Raw genomic sequence first — 23,421 nt, 5'->3', positions numbered from 1 at the left:
TATACATACATGCTATATACTGTTGTGTGAAAAAGAAAGCACACCCTCTTTGAATGCTATGGTTTTACATATCAGGACATAATAACAATCATCTGTTCCTTAAGAGGTCTAAAAATTAGGTAAATACAACCTCAGATGAACAACAACACATTACATATTACACCGTGTCATGATTTATTTAACAAAAATACAATTGGAGAAGCTATGTGTGAAAAACTAAGTACACCCTTACTGCTTCCATTGGAATTAAGATGCTATGTAGCAGACAGGTGCTGCTAATCAAATGCCTTGATTAATTGATCATCAGCAAGTGTGACCACCTCTATAAAAGCCGTTAGCAGTTTGCTGGTCTGGAGCATTCAGGTGCGTGTTAACACAATGCCAAGGAGGAAAGACATCAGCAATGATCTTAGAGAAGCAATTGTTGCTGCCCATCAATCTGGGAAGGGTTATAAGGCCATTTCCAAACAATTTAAAGTCCATCATTCTACGTTTATAAGGCTCTCTTAAGGTCCAGCCACAGCATTTCAATCGGGTTGAGGTCTGTACTTTGACTGGGCCATTGCAACACCTTGAGTCTTTCCTATTTCACACAACTGTATGTTCTAAGGCAGTGGTTCCCAAGCTTTAGATTGTGCATCATCCACCAGAAAATATCTGTTCCGCAAACCGCATTGCCTACTCATTAGAGTAATGCTACAAAAAACTATTTAGGCTATCCAAGTCATTCAAATGTCCCGAGTGCGTGTGGGGAACACACGCTTATTTAGGCTCCAAACTACTCCTCAATATGTGCAGACAGCATGGATGGTATAGCTATCGATCACTCCGGGAGCTTCCAAACTCATGCCCCACAATGCCTTGCCACTATAGATGCCAAGCTTTGTAGGGAGCGACTTTGGAAGCTCCCGCAGTGATTGACAGCTATAACACCCACACTAAGGTGTCGTTTGCAGCTTTATTAAGTGTGCAGTCCACCACAGAGGATCAGGAATCCACCGTACTGCCTTGGATCTGGCATTACATTTTTTTGTGAGCTAATCCCTTGATGATCTTGCCAAACAACCCTTGGTGATGCCTCATGAACCTTTAAGGGTTTGTAAACCCCCTGCTGGGAATCACGGTTTGAAGAGCATTATGACTGATCAGACTACCATATAGATTTGTGACTGTTCTGTATATTTACTTCAGTTTGCTTAAAGACAAGTATTATTTTGTTATTTTATTTGTTAGTTAGTGGATCTTAAACTTAATATGTGACAAGCCATGATTTGCTTCTACCGTATTGCCCCTACTATTGGTCACTATTTCTCCTGAGTGTGATGTTTTTTTTATGGATTGGATGAACTGTATTGTTTTGCAATTTATTACTTAATTTAAAAAAAAATGATTACTTGTTTGACACCCTGTATGCTGGGATCATGGTGCAGTTCTTTATGTGGCCTCACTCGTGTCAAATAGTATTTGTACATTTTCAGCATAAGCAACACCCCCTTTTCAATCAGGATATGTAACTTATTATCTTCTTTAGATGTCTGCCTCCACTCTCCCTCCTTCCTATGTTTACCGTAGGCTTGGTCTTCTGCAAACATTAGGATCAGCTGATGCTGATCTCTTTGCTGAGAACAGTCTTAAGGCTGCTGATCACTAAGGCTGCGGCCACGCTACCGCTGAGCTCGCTCATGCTTGAGAGTGATAACGTCACCAGCTCTCCAAGCATGAGCGATCGGCTGTCCTGCAATAATTTTAGAGCAGAAGCGGGCGGGCGTGGCGTGTCATTGGCTGGATCGGGGCTGTGTGTGTGTCTGTGTTTCTCTCTCCACTCAGCCCCTCCCCTTCCACATCTCTCCGCTCAGCCTATACTGCCTCCCTCTCCCCATTGGTCTCCCCAAGCATTGGTCTCCTCCACCGTCTCCCCAAGCACCAAGCTTGGGTGAGCGTACGTGCCCGCGCACGCTGCGTGAGTGGGGACGTTAAGATAAAGTTTAAAAGAAGTGGTCGCAGCCTAACAAGGAACAGGTGGTACAGATGAGGCAACCAGCCCTATATAAATCTCCCTTACTGTTCCTCCCTTGTCTGTTTATTGTGGTTCTTTCCTGTGGACAAGCTTGCTGCCTCTTTGTGCATTTGCTGTAACCAGACCCTTTCGGACCTCACTTTGCTTGCCTCTCTCCAGCCTTGACATCTCTGTCTGTTTACTGACTATCTCTACCTGCCTGCCTGTCAACCCTGACCTCTGCCTGTTTACGGACCATCGTTACCCGCCTATTAGCCTGTCCCAGCCACTAGACTCCAGCCCCGCAGTTGCTTCCCGTGACAATATATAGTAGAGAATGTAACATAAGTGATTGTTTCTGTTGTCTATTTGACATTTGCAAAGCTTTCATGTCACTGTCAAATATGTCACCCATGTTCTGAAAATCACCAAAGCTATACTACTGCTCCAGGTAGTGTTAGCATTTGTACACGTTCATTAAATGATCTTAACTTTAATATTCTGCAGAGTTGCCAATGACAATTTCAGGTACACACGTTTCATTAGAGTGGAAAGGGAAATAAAGTTACATGTTTACTATATCTGTCATGACAAAGCATGTGTACACGAAATCGCCGTCAGCATCTCTGCAGAATATAACTGTTAAGATGATTTAAGAAACTTTAATATAGACATATTGTTGTCAGTGCTAACTTATATGCAATATTTTTACAAACGTGGTAATAAAGCAGTTTATGTGTAAATTCTAGGAAAAACAAATTTGTTAATGAGATTAACAGCACCCATTCTCTTTTTCGGCTTCTTCATATTAAGTCATTACCTCAGTGATGGTCAGGATAGCCTTTTTACTATCAATGACTTAAAGCAGTCATCGCCCTGAGAAGCATACCATTGTTTATTAACTCAGATAATATCGTCGTTGAAGAGGTAAAAGTGATTAACTACATTCTTTGTGTACTGAGGAAAAGGCGATTAAATGTTCTTTTTTTTTTTTTTACATTATTTCAAATCATACCAAATCATAAAATGAGTTTTATGTTTTGGTAACTTTGAACTATGACTAAATAGGCACTTGAGTTTTTCAATAGAAATATCAAGAAATTCCAAGCCAGAAAATGCATTTAGTGCGATTGTGCCAAAAATGCATTTTATGAGTTTTACCTCTACAACGATGACATTAGTATATTGCCCCAGGCATGTGCTGCTCTTTTAAAAAGCGAATATTTTTTTAGATCTAAATACCGTACGTATGATGATTTTCTTCATCTCTTGCTTCTAATGTACCATGATAACCTTTAAAGTGCACTGGGCTCTAGGAAGAGCTCCATTGAAACCTCCCATGCACATATTTATATCTCCTGAACAGAGTACAGTATAAGCTTTTTTTTTTTTTTGTAAAGGGAAATAAGGAAGTATAGATATAGGATAAAGTATCTGTCGTCTAAATTTAGCATAGGTTGAACTTGATGGGCGTACGTCTTTTATCAACCTCATCTACTATGTAACTATATGTAACTATGAAAAAAGAGATCTCAAAGTAATTAAAACATTATTATATATATTTTTTTAAATGGCGATCAGCACAGACTGCTGCTTTAGGACACATTGGCCCCAATTAACTATGCTCTGGAGCTATCCTTAATATTCAGATAGAACTTAAATCTTCCCGAACAATTGCAGGATGATTTCAGAGCACATTGAAAGCTGTACATAAAGTACAAAAGCATTCTCTATTAATTATATTATGGGTATACTTTTTTTTTTTTTAACCCATACACCCAAACTTGGATCCTAATATAATTTGGAAAGATAACACAAATGTTAAATTACCTTCATTTTTCCACTATATTTTGGGTCCGAGATGGTTTCAAATGCAGCATCTTTGCTCTGCTGGATAAACTCTGGAAACCTGGAAAATACTTCACTGCAGACCCGCTTAATATGATCGTCCTAAAAATAAATAAAATTACATTTATTGCGGCATACGGAGTGGTAAATCCGTAGCTGAACCTCCAAAATGTATAAAATCAAAACTATTGTTTATAAGAAGAAGGGTTTGGCAAAGTGTTAAAATACAAAGGTTTGTTATACAGTAAGTTAAATCGTAAAGCGTATAAGAATTTAAAGTATTTAAGGACCACTTCGTCCACATTGGCCCATATTTACAAATTTATGAAAAAGAGCTATGCCGTAAGGAACCTTAAACCTCATTCACTTGAGTGGGCCATAAACTGCTTACGGCTTGGCACCACTTAGTAAATCTGTACCTTAGTTTGCCCATTTTACCTTAGATGCTATTTGATTTCCATTTTTCTCCCACATGGGTTCTCTTGAGCCTATCCCAAACTTTTCTTTCTTACTGTTTATGTCCTCACCACAGGGGTTCTTTCCGTTCAAGAGACTTGGCACCCCAAGTAATCCAGTGAAGAGATTCTATAAACCTCTTGATGAATAATGCCGGAATTTGCTTTGTTAAATAAAAATACCACTTGTGAGCACATTAAAATGTCTCAGGCAGGTCTGCAACACTGCCTTTCGCCATTATCGCTTAGCATACAGTGCAATGTTTCCATTGCCGCCAGGAACTCTGGGTAATGAAATGCAAATGAGCAGTGTGTCACCACTTTATTTTTTTTTGTCCATTTTAACACAGAACCCTTAAAATGGATAAGTGCAAAAAGTGACACTGCATGCTCATTTGCATGTAATTTCCCAGAATCCCTGGCTGCAGTGGAAGGAGATAATGGTGAAAAGCAGGGTTGCAGACCTGTCTAAGATGTGATTGTGCTCAAAAGTGCTATTTGTATTTGCTGTAGACTGTACGGTGGAGGGTTTTTGTCACTTTTTTACTCACCAAAACGTATTTTATGTCTCTTTGTTAAACACAAATGTTACTCGAAGAATTAAGTGGCAGGTCATTTAAAAAAAAAAAAACAGGAAAGGGTTCATGCTTAAAATCATAGATTATGTGATTTGGTTTTATATGTTGGACTTCCTATGTAGTAGTTATAGCTAACAAAATGTTTGCTAATAACATGAAGTGTAAAACTACTGTGCATATTTGGTGAATTTGCTGTAAAGTATGGATTGGTTTATATGTGTTATCTCTGACTCAGCTACTGGTGACTATGTGCATCATTTTACCTTTTCTTTTTACTACAAGACTCCAAAATTAAGTGTTGTACTGTGGAGGGACCTACTCTGCCTGCAAAATTCTTTGTTCAATGCTACGTATGTTGTCAGCAATAATAATTAAAAAAATATATACTTGCGTTACGTTAGGCTACACCTTCACAAAATATGAATTTTAACTGTCTTTTAATACATAACCATGAAAACAAAACCATAAACCTTTATCACAATATGATATCTGACACTTAAATAATATTCTTTACAATTAATGATTCTTACAATGTTTTCACTATTATTGTAATTCCAGGTAATTCAGCAAACTCTCGAGCCCTTTATCCCTTGTACCCAATTTTCCAACTATATCTGTCCATGAAATGTCTGTGAATTGACTGTGTAACCCCGTTCTTTTAATGTAACCATGTATTTTTAGAACTCTATGTCCAGGACATACTCGAAAACGAGAGGTAACTCTCAATGTATTACTTCCTGGTAAAACATTTTATTAAAAAAATATATACATTTATTTTATTTTTTTAACAATGTCCATTTGTCATTTCATTAGATCTGCAAATGTTTAGCCTTCTGGAATCAGGATGCATGGATTTATCATTCAGAACAGACACAAAGTCTGATATTAAATTCCCAATTGTAAAACCATTTTAAAATTAGGACACAGCAGTACGATGTATATTGACCAATGGAATTTTTTCGTTAACATTTCCTTAAAAAAGGAATTTTTCTTTCATGATACAATTGGTGGTATTCTTTGGCTTGTTAAGTTTATTTTTAGTACAAATTACCATTACCTTTTGTTTTTCATCCTGATAACATTCTGTGCTCAATTGAGGCACCATGAAGCCATTTCCAATCCTGGCAAAATATTTACATAGAGTCATTTTTTTTGTGGGGACCGATTGTGACTTTTCTTAATGCACTAGAACACTTTGCTCATTTCTGCAACTTTAGCTTTGCTGCTGCATTATTTCCTGAGGTCAATAGCATCCATCAAGTATTCTTTAATATGGATGAAGTTGGCTGCTGCGACGGCGCTGCAGGGAGCCCACTCTTTTCATTGGGACCTCCCGCAGCGTTAATCCTTCCGGGCAGTATTCTGCGCGGTCACCAGAACAGTAAGGTTGGCTACATATGTACAGTATGTCTTCAGTGGCACTTCAAATCTAAGTGCAAAAAGTAAACATCTCCAGAGAATGATGAAACCCACCTGTGTTTTGCTGGTGCTGGTGTCTGTCTGTAGGAGAGCTGCGTGGTTGGCAACCTTACGGAGAATAGCTAGGTAACTAAAATAAAGCGCCCTCGCGGTTTCACCATATTTATTAATCTACAACAACAAGAAAGTGTTAGTTCAAATATGTTGCAAAAACTGTGGCACAGTGAAACATAACTAAAGTTACTGTATAATCTCATGAAAGTATACTTTAACAGACTCCAATATTATTTAATGTTATTGGGTCAAATTTCTATGCAAATTAACCGAGCTATCAAAAGCAGTTAACAGGGATACATAGTAAATGGTACAAACCATCCAAGCAAGCAAAAATAAGGGGTATGTGAAGAGGTTGTGCAATCTTCCATACAACATAAACGTATGGCATAGAGATCTAACCAATGTCACGGATCACAATGACCTACATACAGTATATGTGGTCTGCGTCCAAACAATGAAATTAGGATGATATCACATTGAAGCTGATATGGTTTTATTAACTCTCACAGTTAATAGAAGATGTGACGGGAATCAAGATTCCGCTAGACACAACCTTAATTATTCTGGCTAACCCCATGGAAGATGTGAATCACTATACACTTAAATTGATCCTCCATATTCTAACGGCGGCTAGGTGCACTGTGGCAGCAGCGTGGAAAAAGACACTCCCACCCTCCAGAAGAGAGGTTATTAGAAGGGTTAATGATTAAAAGGGTTAATGATGTTCAATTAATGGAGAAACTCACCTCATTCCTGAATCATACCACAAGGAGGTTTGATGGGGTCCGGGACCCCTGGTATATTGGATAGGGGAATGATCTCGGTAGGAAAGACTATCTGGGAGTGCTGAGTGTAGGATAAGTTGTTTATAAAATGTTCTATGTTATGCAATGTGACTGTTGATTGTAAGAATTCTGATACAAAATGGTTGTTCCCCACCCATCCCGTCCCTTTTCTTTTTGTACCCCTTCCCATTTATACCTTTAAACCTTAATAAAAATATAACTTCAGGTTTCCTACACGTAGGGCTATCTGAGGACAGGCGCAGGGTCAGCGTTGTGCATTGTCTGCTATAGCTTCCTGAAATCACCTGCAGTCCCTCCTCCTGCACTGGAGAAGAATCTGAGTGTAGCCCGGAAGTACCAGGACACGTGCTCGAGCGCACCTGCGCGCGTCCCAGCGCACTGGCAGCAAAGCAGAGAGGGAAGATACAGGAACTGACAGGAGAAGCACTGCAGAGAAAGCCTAAAAACTAAACGCTGAGTCCAAGTGCTTAATGCAGCACCCAAGAATGTGAGTGGGAATCATTCTCAAATTTTATATGTTTTTTTCCCTTATAAATAAATAATCTGCACCATAGAGGGGTGTTTGTTTGTGCTCTTCTCATCTCTACAGTTTTTCTTCTAAATACATGAGAGTTTGGGAGTACTCTTGAAGAAGAAGCACCCACCCTGATTTGGACGATTAGACTTTTTCATCTTGATCAATTACAATTGGTAATTTTTTACATTATTGGTAATTTTTTACATTATTGATAATTTTTGTCCATTTTTTGTGCCTTTTGGAATTTTTGTATGTAACCACTGACAAAGTGCCTTTTTGTTACTGCACATCCAGGAAAAATGACCACCCTACTAAATACATTTTACAAAAAGGAGGAAAAGGTCAGACCTTTGCAGTCTTTATTTGTTAACTATTGCTTTTGTGATTGTTTAAAGCAGGGGTGGGGGGCCGGGAGATTTTCCTGGGGGGGCGAGGGCGGTTGCAGAGGTCCCACGCTCTCCCCCAAGGCATTTAAATTAAATGCCGGGGGACCGCGCGAGGCCTCTGCAACCTCTACTTACTTAATACGCTTCGGGGTCATATGACATCACGGTTGCCACAGTACCGTGATGTCAAATGATGCTGCGGGTCACGTGACACGACCCCGCGGCTTCATAGGTAAGGGGGGAAGTTTACATTCAAAGCTTCAAATTGTTTAGTATAAAATGTATTTTTCATTTTTTTTTAAACTATAATACAATATTTACAAAACAGTGACTTAAACTGATTTTGTTTGTTTTTTAGGAGTCAAAGTATAATGTATTCCATTTAATTCAGCCTATAACGGTATTTTTACTTTGCACTGTGAGTAATGTAATATTTCATAGAGTTCTGCAATCATTTAAACAGCTTCTTGTGAGCTGTTCAAATGGTAATAATGACATCAGATAATTACATGTTTCCTTAGTCAGGGCTGAATGAGTTCAATATCCTAACTTGCCAAAAACAACAGGGCCCATATATCACCAAAGCCATGAATGCAACGGACAAATCATAGGAACAGACGCTTTTAACAGTCTTTCCAAAAACATGACTTTATAATGTTTTTAGAAGAGCTAACGATACCCTGTGTTTGTTTTCCTTCTCGGTAGCCATAAACATGAAAAATAAAATAACTGGTATGCAACGCATATAGACCCATATTTACCAAGTAGTGCTATGCCATAAGACACCTTCCAGCACCAAGAAACACCAATAACCCATTCAAGATACTTCTAGCGCTAGGTTTCTTACAACATTGCTTAGTAAATATGGCACATAGGGGTTACCCTGCACACGTTTTTGCAAGAGATAGTGTCTAAAGCTGGGGTAGGTTTTGGAATCAACTGTGCGGATGTCTTTATTTTAAAAGTACATAGGTGCATAAGTCTTTTTTTAAGGAGTTCATGTGGTATTTGAGATTTTTAGGGTTCATCATTCTATAAAACCTAAATATATTAGCTATTTAGAACTGAAAGATTAACTTGAAGTGACTAATATCACTGAAGTTTATCCAATGGAAATTGTTTGCATTTCTCTCATTTATGTAAAGGTATGTGTGGTAGGTTTTCGCTATTAATAGACAAATAAAGGAATGCCATAATGAAAAAAATTACATTTATTCAGAATTGTAAATGAAGATGTTTACAATTCTGAAATATCATTTCATTTCCCATTAGCTTTGGACTAGCATATTTATATACTAACAATGGTGTGCTAAAATGTTTTGAATACATATTTACATTCCAGAAAGCTTTTCCTACCGTCTCCATCATGAGAATTAGAACTTTCTATTGTTTCTATTAAGTTCCTTGCTGTCTCTGTTTGCCACACTCAAAGTATGAATACAGAAACTCGGGCAAAATAAATCTTTGTGTTTTCATATTAAAAAGTAATACCTCCGGCCTTCAGTTCCTCCTACTCTGAGGGCATATACTGTAGTAACCTTAAAATAACATTTGGGTGTAAAAGGTCAACCAGTTAATAATACCAAAAAATGCAACAAGCAATGTGATACCATGGAAAATTACCTCATAACAATCAGGTTATACAATACAGGATGGAATTAATTACATTTAAGATGATGGATAATATGTTCTAATCAATCACCGTTTAATGTGCATCGCAGGGCCCTGTCCTGTAAAGTAAAGCAATAGTAACAGGACATACTTGGTAACAGCATTTCCTTCTTTTCTGACCACTGTTGCAACTGCATGCTTCAGCTCCTTGAAGAACCAAGTTAACATCTTTAGTTTCTAATACTGTTTGGTAAACAGCTTTCTGGAAGTCTGATAGAGAACAGAAAACAATCTGCAAATAATAATAAAGATATTTCACATTCATAACATTTTTTATTGACAATTAGCTTTTATTTGCTTGATATTGTGAAACTGCACTTGTGTCACTTTTGAGTATTGTAACTCTTTAGCGTACGATGTATAGTTGTAGGGCTTTTGTAATTTGTCTACCTAAAATAACTTGATTGTTGTATGCCATGGTTTACAGCAAGGGTGTGCAAAGTGGGGGGAACAAGATTTTCGGGGGAGTGCGGCAGTTATGGGGTCCTGCACTCTGCCCCAAGGCATTCAAATTAAATGCAGGGGGACCGCGCGAGGCCTCTGTAACCAACTTACCTTACCATGGCTTCCAGCAATGTGTCGTCATGGTAACCCAGCATCAAATGACACGGCGGGGTCACGTGACGTCGAGTTGCCATGGCAATGTGATGTCACATGACAACCACGGTGTCATTTGACCCCGGAGCAGAGCGTGGGGGGGGGGGGGGTGCGCGAACAGGGGAGGAGAGCAGGCAGGTGGGTGCAAGGGGAAAAAAAGATTGCGCACCCCTGGTTTACAGCACGCATAAAGCTGTATTAAGAAACCAAGCTGACACTGATGAGACCAAAATGACAAATCTTATTTCACTAAATGGCTTGCTTGTTCTGCACTTCCCCAGACCAGGCTTTACTGTACAAACGGCTTAATATAGCTCACAAGAATATCACTGTACAGGGAGAGAATTACAAGTGAAAAACGGATCGTATTTATCTGCAATTTTAATTCTGTGATATTTGAAAGCCTAAAACAGTTTGGCAAAGTAGTGTAAGGCATGAAGATACACATTTTACTTACTTTTGTTTTTTAATATATCATAATGAATTAAATAGAAATAGCCATGTTAGTCCAGTTGCAACCAGATACTGATTTACAAAAGATTCAATATTGCTGACCTGAAGAGGAGAGAAAACTCTCAAAAGCTTGTATTATTATATCAATTGTTAGTCCAAATAAAAAAAAAATATATTGCCTAATACTTAAGTACTAATTTACTCTGAACTAATGTAAAATAGAAACAGAGCTTTAAAGAACAACTAAAGAATTGATAACTTGCCTATTTCAAGACCGACATCAATTAAATCTACTTTACAAAACATACCATATAGCTACCTACTGCATAAAACCTACATTATTACTAAGATCCTTATTGTTAAAACTATGAAGTTCGGGGCGTGACATCACCGCGGATGCACGTTTGCTGGGAAAGCTCTGTGCACTCCGCCAGTATAAGCTAATATAACCCCTGATCGGCACCTTTTTGTGATCCGCGGGCCGCTCAGAAAGATGGGAGGCCGGAGACCCTGGATCTCTCCCGTTTCGGCCGAGTACAATCGGCAACGGCCGAAAAAACAAAATACAAAGATGGAGCCTATGCGAGCACATAGCACCAGCCCCAGACCGGGAGATAGAGAGGCAATCTGCTTTGCCAGAGGGAGAGGCCTCAGAGCGACGGGCAACGCTGAGACTCAGCAAACAAGGACACAGCAGGAAAAGATTTACTGGGGAGAGCTGCTACAGAGAGAGTCACTGCAGAGCGAGACATGGTGATTACAAAGCAGGACCTTCAGACTATGCTTGGAGAAATGCAAGTTTGTTTTCAGTCAGCCCTGGACAGAGCGGTAACAGAATTTAAGGCAGAAGTTTCTTCGCTGGCTAAGAGAACCACGGAGCTGGAAAACAAAATGGATGTCGCTTTACAAAACCAGGCAAATACTGACGATGAGGCCCTGCGTCTCAGCGAAGAGATAAGAGCTAAGTCAGATGGTATGGATGATCTTGAGAACAGGGAACGAAGGCAAAATCTACGAATCCGCCATATCCTGAGTCAGTGTCTGCGGAAGCCCTTAAGCCATATCTTAAAAGGTTCTTTTTGTCAATTGATCCCTAACTACAAGATAATTAACTTATGATGGACAGAGCTCACAGAGCGTTGGGTCCGAGATTTGACGATCCCAAAAGAAGCAGAGATGTGGTTCTAGGGCTTCATCAATATTCGACAAAGGAAAAGATTAAAAAGGGTTGCAGAAAAAGAGGCTCAATTGAATTTGAAAATTATTCAATCCAGATATTCCAGGACCTGTCCAGGCTGACAATATATCGACAAAGAGGACTGCGTCCGGTGACAGCGATACTTCAGGAAAAGGGGATTCCGTATCGGTGGGCCTTCCCGTTCCATTTTATAGTCAACCACAAGGGCAAACAGATCTCGCTTCGTTACCCTGAGGAATCTGCTTCCTTTCTATAGCTTTAATTCTGGCCCCCAAGGATAGATCAGATCGGCAACGAGGATCTCGTGGTGAGAATACAGAGGATGACCGACCGACTGAGGGAGCGATGGCCTGGAGAAGAGATTCAAGACCGGCTATGTTTTTGGAGGGGTCCCACTGAGTTCCCCTGAGTAGGGGTCCGCGGCGGTATCCCTTGCCGATGGGCCGGCAACATGTACTATTTTGCTAATTCCATTATGCCATTTGCTTTTGAGAAAGGCCCTTGAGGTCGAAACGTCAACTATTGGCTAATAAATGTTCTATGCAGAAATTTGCAGTGCCCAGGTTTTTTCCTTTCATATATGTATATTAAAACAATTAATAAGTTATGCTTTGGGCTCTGAATGAACGGTTGCACGCTCTGGAGAGACTATTTACGTTTACATATACATTTAGCTACAACTGATTTTTGTGTGTTAAAGTTCCATGGGTTTTGTTTTTTTTATATATATATAATAAACAGAGACCTGGCAAATATTCATTTTACATCTTATTTGCATATCCCAGGTTGTGGAAATGTATAGATATGATTGCAATTGAGTAAGGGATTCACATCCCCTCTGTTTCTTCCCCCCATCCTACACCTCTTCCTAACTCTCCTCCTGCCTTCCTTGACTCTTTTTCCACTGTCTCAGAGGAGGATGTATCGCTGTTGATCGCCTCTTCTCCCTCTACCACTTGCCCTCTTGACCCCATTCCCTCCCATCTCCTAAAACCTCTAGCTCCTACTATAATCCCTACGCTTACACACATTTTTAACTCCTCCCTCTGCTCTGGAACCCTTCCATCCTCCTTCAAACATGCAACAGTCATACCATTACTCAAAAACAACAAGCTTGACCCTACCTGTCTTTCTAACTATCGACCTGTCTCCCTCCTGCCTTTTGCCTCTAAACTCCTTGAACGTCTTGTATTCTCTCACTTGCTCCATTTTCTCAACACCTATTCTCTCCTAGACCCTCTACAATCTGGCTTCCGCACTGCTCACTCCACCGAAACAGCCCTCACTAAAATAACTAACGACCTCCATGCTGCCAAAGACAGAGGTCATTACACTCTGCTCATATTACTCGACCTCTCTGCAGCATTTGACACAGTGGACCACCCTCTTCTCCTCCACATTCTCCATACTCTAGGTATTCGGAACAAAGCTCTATCCTGGATCTTATCCTACCTCTCCCATCGTACTTTTAGTGTCTCTTCTGCTAACACCTCCTCCTCCTCCTCTATTGATCTCTCTGTGGGGGTACCCCAGGGCTCTGTCCTGGGACCTCTTCTCTTTTCTCTGTACACACTCTCTCTAGGTGACCTAATAACATCTTTTGGGTTTAATTATCATCTCTATGCCGACGACACACAAATATACTTTTCAACACCTGACCTTACACCTGCTGTACAAACCAAAGTTTCTGAATGTCTCTCTGCTATATCATCCTGGATGGTCCTCCGACGCCTTAAACTCAACATGGCTAAAACAGAGCTCCTCATACTTCCTCCCAAACCTGGCCCTAGTACCTCCTTCCACATTACTGTTGGAACTACAATCATTCACCCAGTAGCCCAAGCACGCTGCCTAGGGGTCACACTCGACTCCTCTCTCACATTCGCCCCTCACATTCAAAACATTTCTAAAACTTGTCGCTTTTTCCTCCGCAATATAACTAAGATACGCCCTTTCCTCTGTTGTTCGACTGCTAAAACTCTGACTCAGGCCCTCATTCTCTCCCGTCTTGATTACTGTAACCTTCTGCTGTCTGGCCTTCCTGCCTCTCACCTGTCTCCCCTACAATCTATCCTAAATGCTGCAGCCAGAATCACTCTACTCTTTCCTAGATCTGTCTCAGCATCTCCCCTCCTGAAATCCCTCTCCTGGCTTCCGATCAAATCCCGCATCTCACACTCCATTCTTCTCCTCACTTTTAAAGCTTTACATTCTTCTGCCCCTCCTTACATCCCATCCCTAATTTCTCGCTATGCACCATCCAGACTCTTGCGTTCTTCTCAAGGATGTCTTCTTTCTACCCCCTTTGTATCTAAAGCCCTCTCCCGCCTTAAACCTTTTTCACTGACTGCCCCACACCTCTGGAATGCCCTTCCCCTCAGTACCCGACTAGCACCCTCTCTATCCACCTTTAAGACCCACCTTAAGACACACTTGCTTAAAGAAGCATATGAATAGCACTGTGGATATTCTGAACACAGGATACATAAAGATTGGCCCCCTGCAGACGCACTTACCAGAACTCCCTCCTACTGTCTCCGTACGTTCTACCTACCTACCAATTAGACTGTAAGCTCCTCGGGGCAGGGACTCCTCTTCCGAAATGTTACTTTTATGTCTAAAGCACTTATTCCCATGATCTGTTATTTATATTATCTGTTATTTATTTGATTACCACATGTATTACTACTGTGAAGCGCTATGTACACTAATGGCGCTATATAAATAAAGACATACAATACAATACAATACAATATTAACTCATTGGAGGTACCTTTGCGGAAGAGAAAGGTGAGTTGGTGTCACGCCTGTATGCCCGCAGACCAAGCTAGACCCCAGTACTGAGGTGGGAACGGTATGATACCACACACCCACAGCAGTGGGAGCAAGCCCGGAGTGTGGTATAGCGTTGCTGGGCCTGTTGGAAGAGTTGTTAGAGTATACTTGCAACGCTTGGGGATGTCCGTAAGAATAGTCGTGTCCGTTTGCCAATGTTCAGGAGTCCAGAGGGTAGAGTCGTCAGAGGATAAGCCAGGTCCTAGGAAGCCAGAGGGCAAGGTAGTATGCGTAGCAGGGTTCACAGGGATACCAGAGAGCAGAGTAGTCCAGGACAAGCAGGGGTCAAAGCCAGGGAAATCCAAGATAGAACAGGAGCAGGAAACCACAGGAACGGAGAGGGAGCATAGCATAGGTCAGGTACACACAGGGAAACAGGAACTATGCAGAGCGGGGAAGAAGTGGACAGACAGGGGTTATAAAGGAGGGCATACCAATGGGAGAGAGGGGAGCAGTAGAGAGCAAAGTGGGAGACGACAGGGATAGGACAGGGAGAGAAGAGGAGGAGACAGAAGGGGCAGTCAGGGGAATGGCCTGTAAAGCTTGGGAGGCGGAGACAGGGGAAACCTGATAAGAAGAGTCTGTGCGCGCGCCCCCTTTAAGCTGGGGATGCGCGCGCACAGGTTGCAACACAGGAGCGGCCCGCACGGAGCAAGGGAAGACCGCAGGAGGGGCAGGAAGCCAAGAGGAGGGGAACGCGCGCGCGCGGCCTGCGCCCGTGCGATGGCGAGCAAAGGTAGAAAGGAGGGATCAGGTGAGTCAGCGGAGGGACATGTGGGCGCTCCCCCCGTGGGTTGCGGGAGCGCATGAGCCGGACGCGTCACCAGGCACGCGGAATGCCGCGCCGCAGGTACCATGCAGCGAGGAGGCAACGGGACGGACGCCACCACAGGGGAAGGTGATGCGGGCACTGCGGGAGAGAGGGAACGGGGAGGATCATAGCAGGGACTCAGGGACCGCGTGGGTATGCGAGACCTGCGGGTCACGCGCTGCGGCAAAGGGAGAGAGGTGGAGGGGAAAGGAGAGGAGTGGGAAGGAGTAGGAAGGGCAACAGGAGACGTGAGAGAGGGACCAGGAGGGGAAGGAATCTCCTGAGTCGTCACAGTTGGCTAGAGTAGCCATGTGTATTAGCCCTGATTGCATATATACAGATGTGTGAAAAAGAAAGTACACCCTCTTTGAATTCTATGGTTTTACATATCAGGACATAATAATAATCATCTGTTCCTTAGCAGGTCTTAAAATTAGGTAAATACAACCTCAGATGAACAACAACACATGACATATTACACTGTGTCATGGGTTATTTAACAAAAATAAAGCCAAAATGGAGAAGCCGTGTGTGAAAAACTAAGTACACCCTTACTGCTTACATAGGAATTAAGATGCTAAGTAGCAGACAGGTGCTGCTAATCAAATGCCCTTGATTAATTGATCATCAGCAAGTGTGACCACCTCTATAAAAGCCGAAGTTTTAGCAGTTTGCTGGTCTGGAGCATTCAGGTGTGTGTTAACACAATGCCAAGGAGGAAAGACATCAGCAATGATCTTAGAGAAGCAATTGTTGCTGCCCATCAATCTGGGAAGGGTTATAAGGCCATTTCCAAACAATTTAAAGTCCATCATTCTACAGTGAGAAAGATTATTCAAAAGTGGAAAACATTCAAGACAGTTGCCAATCTTCCCAGGAGTGGACATCCCAGCAAATTCACCCCAAGGTAAGACCGTGCAATGCTCAGAGAAATTGCAAAAAAAATAAGAGTTACATCTCAGACTCTACAGGCCTCAGTTAGCATGTTGAATGTTAAAGTTCATGACAGTACAATTAGAAAAAGCGTGAACAATTATGGTTTGTTTGGAAGGGTTGCCAGGAGAAAACCTCTTCTCTCTAAAAAGACCATGGCAGCACAGCTTAGGTTTGCAAAGTTGCATCTGAACAAACCACAAGACTTCTGGAACAAAGTCCTTTGGATAGACGAGACAAAAGTGGAGATGTTTGGCCACAATGCACAGCACCACGTTTGGAGAAAACCAAACACAGCATATCAGCACAAACACCGCATACCAACTATGAAGCACGGTTGTGGAGGGGTGATGATTGGGGCTTGTTTTGCAGCCACAGGACCTGGGAACCTTGCAGTCACTGTGTCGACCATGAACTCCTCTGTATACCAAAGTATTCTAGAGTCAAATGTGAGGCCATCTGTCCGACAGCTAAAGCTTGGCCGAAATTGGGTCATGCAACAGGACAATGATCCCAAGCACATCAGCAAATCTACAACATAATAGCTGAAAAAGAAAATAATCAAGTTGTTGCAATGGCCCAGTCAAAGTCCAGACCTCAACCCTATTGAAATGCTGTGGCTGGACCTTAAGAGAGCTGTGCATAAACAAATGCCCACAAACCTCAATGAACTGAAGCAACGTTGTAAAGAAGAATGGGCCAAAATTCCTCCACAACGATGTGAGAGACTGATAAAGTCATACAGAAAACGATAACTTCAAGTTATTGCTGCTAAAGGTGGTTAAGCTATTGAATCATACGGTATACTTGTTTTTTCACACATGGCTTCTCCATTTTGGCTTTATTTTTATTAAATAAATCATGACGCAGTGTAATATGTCATGGGTTGTTGATCTGAGGTTGTATTTACCTAATTTTAAGACCTGCTAAGGAACAGATGATTATGTCCTGATATGTAAAACCATAGAATTCTGAGGGTGTATTTTCTTTTTCACACAACTGTAAGTCACGCGCTCACTTGGGTGGTATTCGTTACAGGTGGCATATTGGGACGGTTTTAGGGGAGATGTTAACTCATTTGAGGCACCTTTGTAAAGGTTAAGAGTGGGGAAGCTTGCACGTTGTGTATTAACCCTTGTCCTGTAGAGGAGATATTGTCCATTTGAGGGACTTTTGCACAGGTGAAAAGTGGGTGCGCTTGCGAGCTGAGTATTAACCCTTGTCCTGTATGCAGGTCACGTGCTCTCAGGTGGGCCGTACGTGACACTATTCCTGAAGGTTTTTTGCGTTGCTTTTCTCTTTACCTTAAAGGTGGCGTAAGCAGTGATTTTGTCAAACAATTTAAATGCTGCAGGATACATGTGCTAAATTTTACAAAAGCAGAAATACTCCTGATAAATATCCCGATTCAGACAAAACCAAATGCTCATTTTTTTTAGACATATTTCTACAGACAACCTCTGCTTCGTACTGTACATAGCCCCCATGACACTGACTTTGAAGCAGTTGAAACAAAGAAGAAAAAACACTTGGTGCTCTCTAGGTGAATGACATATAGTGATGAAATGAATATAGTATTGGCGAGTATAAAAGTGCTCTTGATCATACAACGATACGTGAAAAAATCTATGGAATGAAGTGATACGCTGCTCAACCCAATAGAATCCTCCTTCCATCCTTGTACAAATTGCAATGGTGTTGTTCAGGGAGCGCAGAATCATGTGTGGAATATAAAGAAAGGCATACATAGTGCAAAATTGTCTGTAATCCAGAATGTTATGATGGTATAAGATTTTTACACTCTTCCCTGGGTCTTGTGGAGGTAGTCAGAGTGTGTGTGGCCCCCTTGGGTGGTGATAGAGAGGCAATCCTCCCTAGACGTGGATACTTCACAAATATGGTTCCACAAATAGATGGTGTAAAAATATGTTTATATATTAAAACAAGATAAAAGCAATTTTACATTTACATATCAGTTAGTGCTAGATGGCTCCGACAGAGGGAACATCAACAACGCGGCGACGTCTGGGGAGGATTGCCTTCCTAATACCACCCAAAGGGGCCACACACACTCCAACTACCTCCAGAAGACCCCTGGTAGACTGAGGCGGATGGAGAAATATCCATAAAGATACCTTTCAGTGCCTTTGACATTACTGGACCATGCGAGTTGTGGCATTGCCCACTTGTAAAAAAAAAAAAAAAAAACTTATTCCATCATACCATTCTGAATTACAGACAATTTTTGCACTATGTATGCCTTTTTCTTTATATTCCACATATGATTCTGCGCTCCTTGAACAACACCATTGCAATTTGAAGCAGTTGAGCCTGGTTCAACTCCCAGTGTCAGCTCCTTGTAACCTTGAGCAAGTCACTTAATCTCCCTGTGCCTCAGACACCAAACATCGGTCAAAACATGTTGTTGACCTTTGGAATTTGTATATTTTAACCGAATGCTCTATTTTTACCAAATATGGGTTACAAAATAAATGAGGTAACAATCAGGTTACTCACCCGATCTTCCTTTTTTGGTAACTGGTTACTTATAATAGCCTTGGTACGTCTAAGGAATAAGTTGGACATTTTCATTGCCAGTTTCTGCATGACTCTCCGGCCTGTAGCAAGCTCTCGCTTAGTCGCGTTGTGTCTCTGTCCATATTCTACCGGCTTTGAAAATTCTTCCTTGAATTGATTTCTGCTGCCTAAACATCCAGGTACAGCCCTACAAGGAATCACATCAATATATTTAGATTTAAACGCTGCTATAAAAGCTATTACAGAGTTCAAATAATCTGACATTCATATTTTAACAGTATCACGAAGAGCTTGCTTAACAATTGCATGCAATAAAATAGCACATAACAAAACAAGCACTCAAATGGGCAGTCAGTGAACGTAAACAAAAAAGGTATATAAAAGTTTATTATAATGACTGGTGATGGATGAAACCTTTCCATATATTAACAAATATAGCAAATTTTAGGCATTTGTACATTTTTATGTGAGGTCGCAAAAATGCCAAGATTAACCCCAAGACATCCAGTTAGTATCTTACAAAAAAATGACAAATATTAACGACGCCGTTTTTTTTCCCTAACAAAAAAAGCTCATACTAAATTTTTGCAAACTAAATTGGAACAAATTAGCCCATCTCCAATAATGATATTATTCAGAGCAATCTAATGTTGAGCACTTATACTGTATAAACATTTAATTTTTCAGACATTCTTGCTGAATGTGAAACACACAGCAACTCTTGCTCAGCAACGTATCAAACATAGATGAAAACGGTGAAGGTGCATAAAGGAATCTAGATAATCGCGTAAGAAAAGAAGCGCTCTGTTTACTGCACTCAACACTGAAGCTAAATGGATAAATTGGTTATCATTGGGATTGAAAAACTTTACTTTCTTAAATATTACTTAAAAAATAGTAGTTGGTTATTATGGTTGACCTCAGAGTACGAATGTTATGTACTATGTATGTAAAATTCAATAAAAACTAAAGTTATAAAAAAAAAAATAGTAGTTGGTGAAGATAATAAGAAATCAATATAAACACTGAGAAGCTCAGCTCAACTTTAGACAGGTTTGAGGTAAGATATGGATACGGCCAAGAGGCATTACTTTTTTTTTAATGGTTTCAAATGTACACATTTCAAAAATAAAGATCCTCCCCAAGCTTTCCTTTTCTACTATGGTTGTCCAGTTGCTGCAGAATTAAGCCTCTCCAAATTCCCTTGTGGCCACTGTTTCTCGATATCTCTTTAAATCCAGTAATTGCATTGTCCCACATTGGTAGATTCTGCTTGCAACATGTGCTGCAAACTGGAATTTTAATTTCTTCACAGGATTTCATGTGCTCCTGAATTTACGCTTTTCCTGTTTCAAAGTTTATTCCAACATAAACTGTACATATTTCCATATTCCCCTGTAGGAGCAGTGAGCACATTAAAAAGCATAATAAATCACAATAGGCACTGAGGACAGTTGTGGTGTTTCGTCCAAATGCACGTTAATATATTTTCATTCACATACAGAATTCCCCCTTGAGGTTGTGACTTATTTTCTTGCCAACACAGCCATAGTTATTGACCGCTTCCAATTAATGAATGTTTATGGACATATATTTTCTTGGAGTTGATAAAGCTATTGAATATAATATAGGCTAGAGACCCATTTTGTTACGTGTCTTCAAGTTCTCGGATTCACTGTTGAAGGCCTTGGCTTGTGCCAAAAAACATTACAATATATTGTCAGCAAATTACTTGGCTCAAGTATTCTGCTATGATTTTAATCTTCTTTTCTAAAATAGTTTGGAATAACTGTAAAAATAATGTTGCAAAATGCTTGGTGGTCAAACTGATGAGTATCCTAGCTGATATTTATCAAACTACAAGTGTTGCATTCTTGCATATGCTATGAATAACACCACAACACTACAGTACACTTTATTTTTAACACTTCTGAGATGGCTAAGATGTAGACAAACATTAAACGCAGTATCTCTGTTTCTTGTACCTGAGCCAGAAGGCTCTCCTGATGCTGATTCATGGTATTACAATCTCCAGGGATTCCCCCCCCCCCGATGGCCAAAATATTTGAGTTTTTTGTGGCAGTGTGTGACACACAACAAACGACCAAGATGACCACAAGGTTGCCAATGGAAAGTCATAATGTCATTTCCAGATGTTGCAGCTTTCTCGTGGCTGCCGGTGCGAGCCTGACCCCATGGCTTATCCACACTTCCAGGGACCGAGTAGTTACTGGTACTAATTTCTGTTTTTACAGGGGATTTAAATGGACAACCAATAATGCTATAGCTCCCAATGGTCCTGAGGTTTGGATGTCATTTTGTTGCCCCTGGAGAGAGATTTCAACCTGGTAACTTTACAGATATATACAGTATATATATATACAGTATATATATACTGCAGTGGAAGTGCTGTGTGCTGGGTGATAATGGTGAAAGGCGGGGTTGCAGACCTGCCTAAGACATGCAAATGAGCATACAGTATATTTACATTTTCTATATATACAGGCATACCCCGCATTAACGTACGCAATGGGACCGGAGCATGTATGTAAAGTGAAAATGTACTTAAAGTGAAGCACTACCTTTTCCCACTTATCGATGCATGTACTGTACTGCAATCGTCATATACGTGCATAACTGATGTAAATAACGCATGTGTAACAGGCTTTATAGTCTCCCCGCTTGCGCACAGCTTCGGTACAGGTAGGGAGCAGGTATTGCTGTTCAGGACGTGCTGTCAGGCGCATGCGCGAGCTGCCGTTTGCCTATTGGGCAATATGTCCTTACTCGTGAGTGTACTTAAAGTGAGTGTCCTTAAACCGGGGTATGCCTGTATATATAAATATATATATATATATATATATATATATATATATATATATATATATATATATATATATATATATATATATATATATATATATTAGGAAGTGGTGGATCCCCAGAGCACAAATTAGTGTGTGACCAGTATTTAAAAAAAACGGGGATTTAGAAAAAAATTGGGGATTGCTACTTTAACCATCAGAGGTTAAAAGTAAACAATGCCTAGAAATGCTTATGCGGGCATGACAAGCACAACATATATAATAGCATAATCACACTGTAAAACAAGTTAAAAACGACTATGAAAAAGCACAATTTATATATTCATATCTGATGATTAGATAATTGTTGTTAGGAAATAGATTTTAACCACTATTGGTCCAAAAGTACCTTGGTTCCTCTTTCATATTGTAAAACTGAGCGATACAAATTGACTTTGTACCTATTGGCACTGCCTCATCCTCCAGTGTCACCGTTTGTGCTGTTATCAACTGTACATTACAGAACAAAAATGGTTGTAACAATACGTTGTCTTTCTTACATCCTTCCTAGTGTTGGCTACAAGCTTGGCTTGAGAGGTCTGTAGTCTGAATATCTGTAGCAATCATTGCCCGGGAATCATCAAAGCGGGAACCTCACTATCGCGGCCATTGACTTCAATGGCAGGTATCGCTAATTTAGCCGCGATAGGGTGAATATCGCGATCATGACTCCCGGACATTATTTGTTCCTATCATAATAAAATAAACATTCTAGTTTTTCAATCAGCTGCTGATATCAAATGTTATAGTGATTTTCAATTCCCAATAGTTGCTATAGGGATGTGTACTTGGAATTTGTGGCTTATGTCTCTTTTCCTATGAGATGTAACACTTCAAGCTATATCTGATGACATTTCCACTTCCATAACTCTGAACTTTAATGTATTTTTATGATGCAACATTATCTGCTGGTTTTTCCAATGTCTGTACCTTGCTATAAAAAGTGTCCATTTTTAAGTTTGATACTGTAAGGATTCCGGAACTGCGCCACTCCATGCGCGCTCCTGCTAGACCTCCGTGTACGCACGGAGCTTCTTCTGACAGGACTTCTACCGCGAGTCGCGCGGTACGCATACACACAGTCGACGTCACCAGACGCCACAGTTTTGTCTCCGTCCCCAGGTCCCGCCGCTCGTCATCAGCGCATGGCGCATGCACATCACCCTTATGCAACGCACCCGAGCTCCGGGCCACAAGGCTACTAGTTCCATACCACCTTCACCTGTCTCCCGCATCTAGCCTATCACTGCCTCCGCGAGGCCGCACCTCCGCTCAACCCCCCCAGGAGATTGGCTCCTTATGTCTATTTATGCTCAGCTGTGCCACTGGCACTTTAGCTGAGCAAGATTCTTGTTCCCTGTGCTTACCTATCCCGCGCTTCAACGTCTTGTCCTGCTGAAACTTACTTGTGTACCGACCCGGCTTGCTTTTGGACTACCGCATCTCTGGACTACTGACC

The 23,421-nt window shown here is 40.9% G+C and overlaps 1 protein-coding gene across 4 annotated transcripts in view; it reads right to left on the bottom strand.

The window, feature by feature from the left end:
- ERCC6L2 (ERCC excision repair 6 like 2) overlaps positions 1-23,421 on the bottom strand; it is a 185,467-nt gene that overhangs the window by 120,561 nt on the left and 41,485 nt on the right. For all 4 annotated transcript variants that reach the window (XR_012801572.1, XM_075599141.1, XM_075599147.1 and 1 more), the window contains 4 exons: positions 19,078-19,285; positions 9,825-9,965; positions 6,351-6,467; positions 3,827-3,946 (listed from right to left, as the gene is read on the bottom strand). Coding sequence is in view for 3 of the 4 variants with exons in the window: in XM_075599141.1 (XP_075455256.1) it covers positions 3,827-3,946; positions 6,351-6,467; positions 9,825-9,965; positions 19,078-19,285 (586 nt within the window). In the remaining variant the exon portion in view is untranslated. The remainder of the gene's footprint in view (positions 1-3,826; positions 3,947-6,350; positions 6,468-9,824; positions 9,966-19,077; positions 19,286-23,421) is intronic.

This window comes from Ascaphus truei, chromosome 1 (genome assembly GCF_040206685.1).
Source record: "Ascaphus truei isolate aAscTru1 chromosome 1, aAscTru1.hap1, whole genome shotgun sequence".
Classification (NCBI taxonomy): domain Eukaryota; kingdom Metazoa; phylum Chordata; class Amphibia; order Anura; family Ascaphidae; genus Ascaphus; species Ascaphus truei.
The sequence above is the reverse complement of the archived record's forward strand: the minus strand, read 5'-3'. Positions and strand labels throughout refer to the sequence as shown.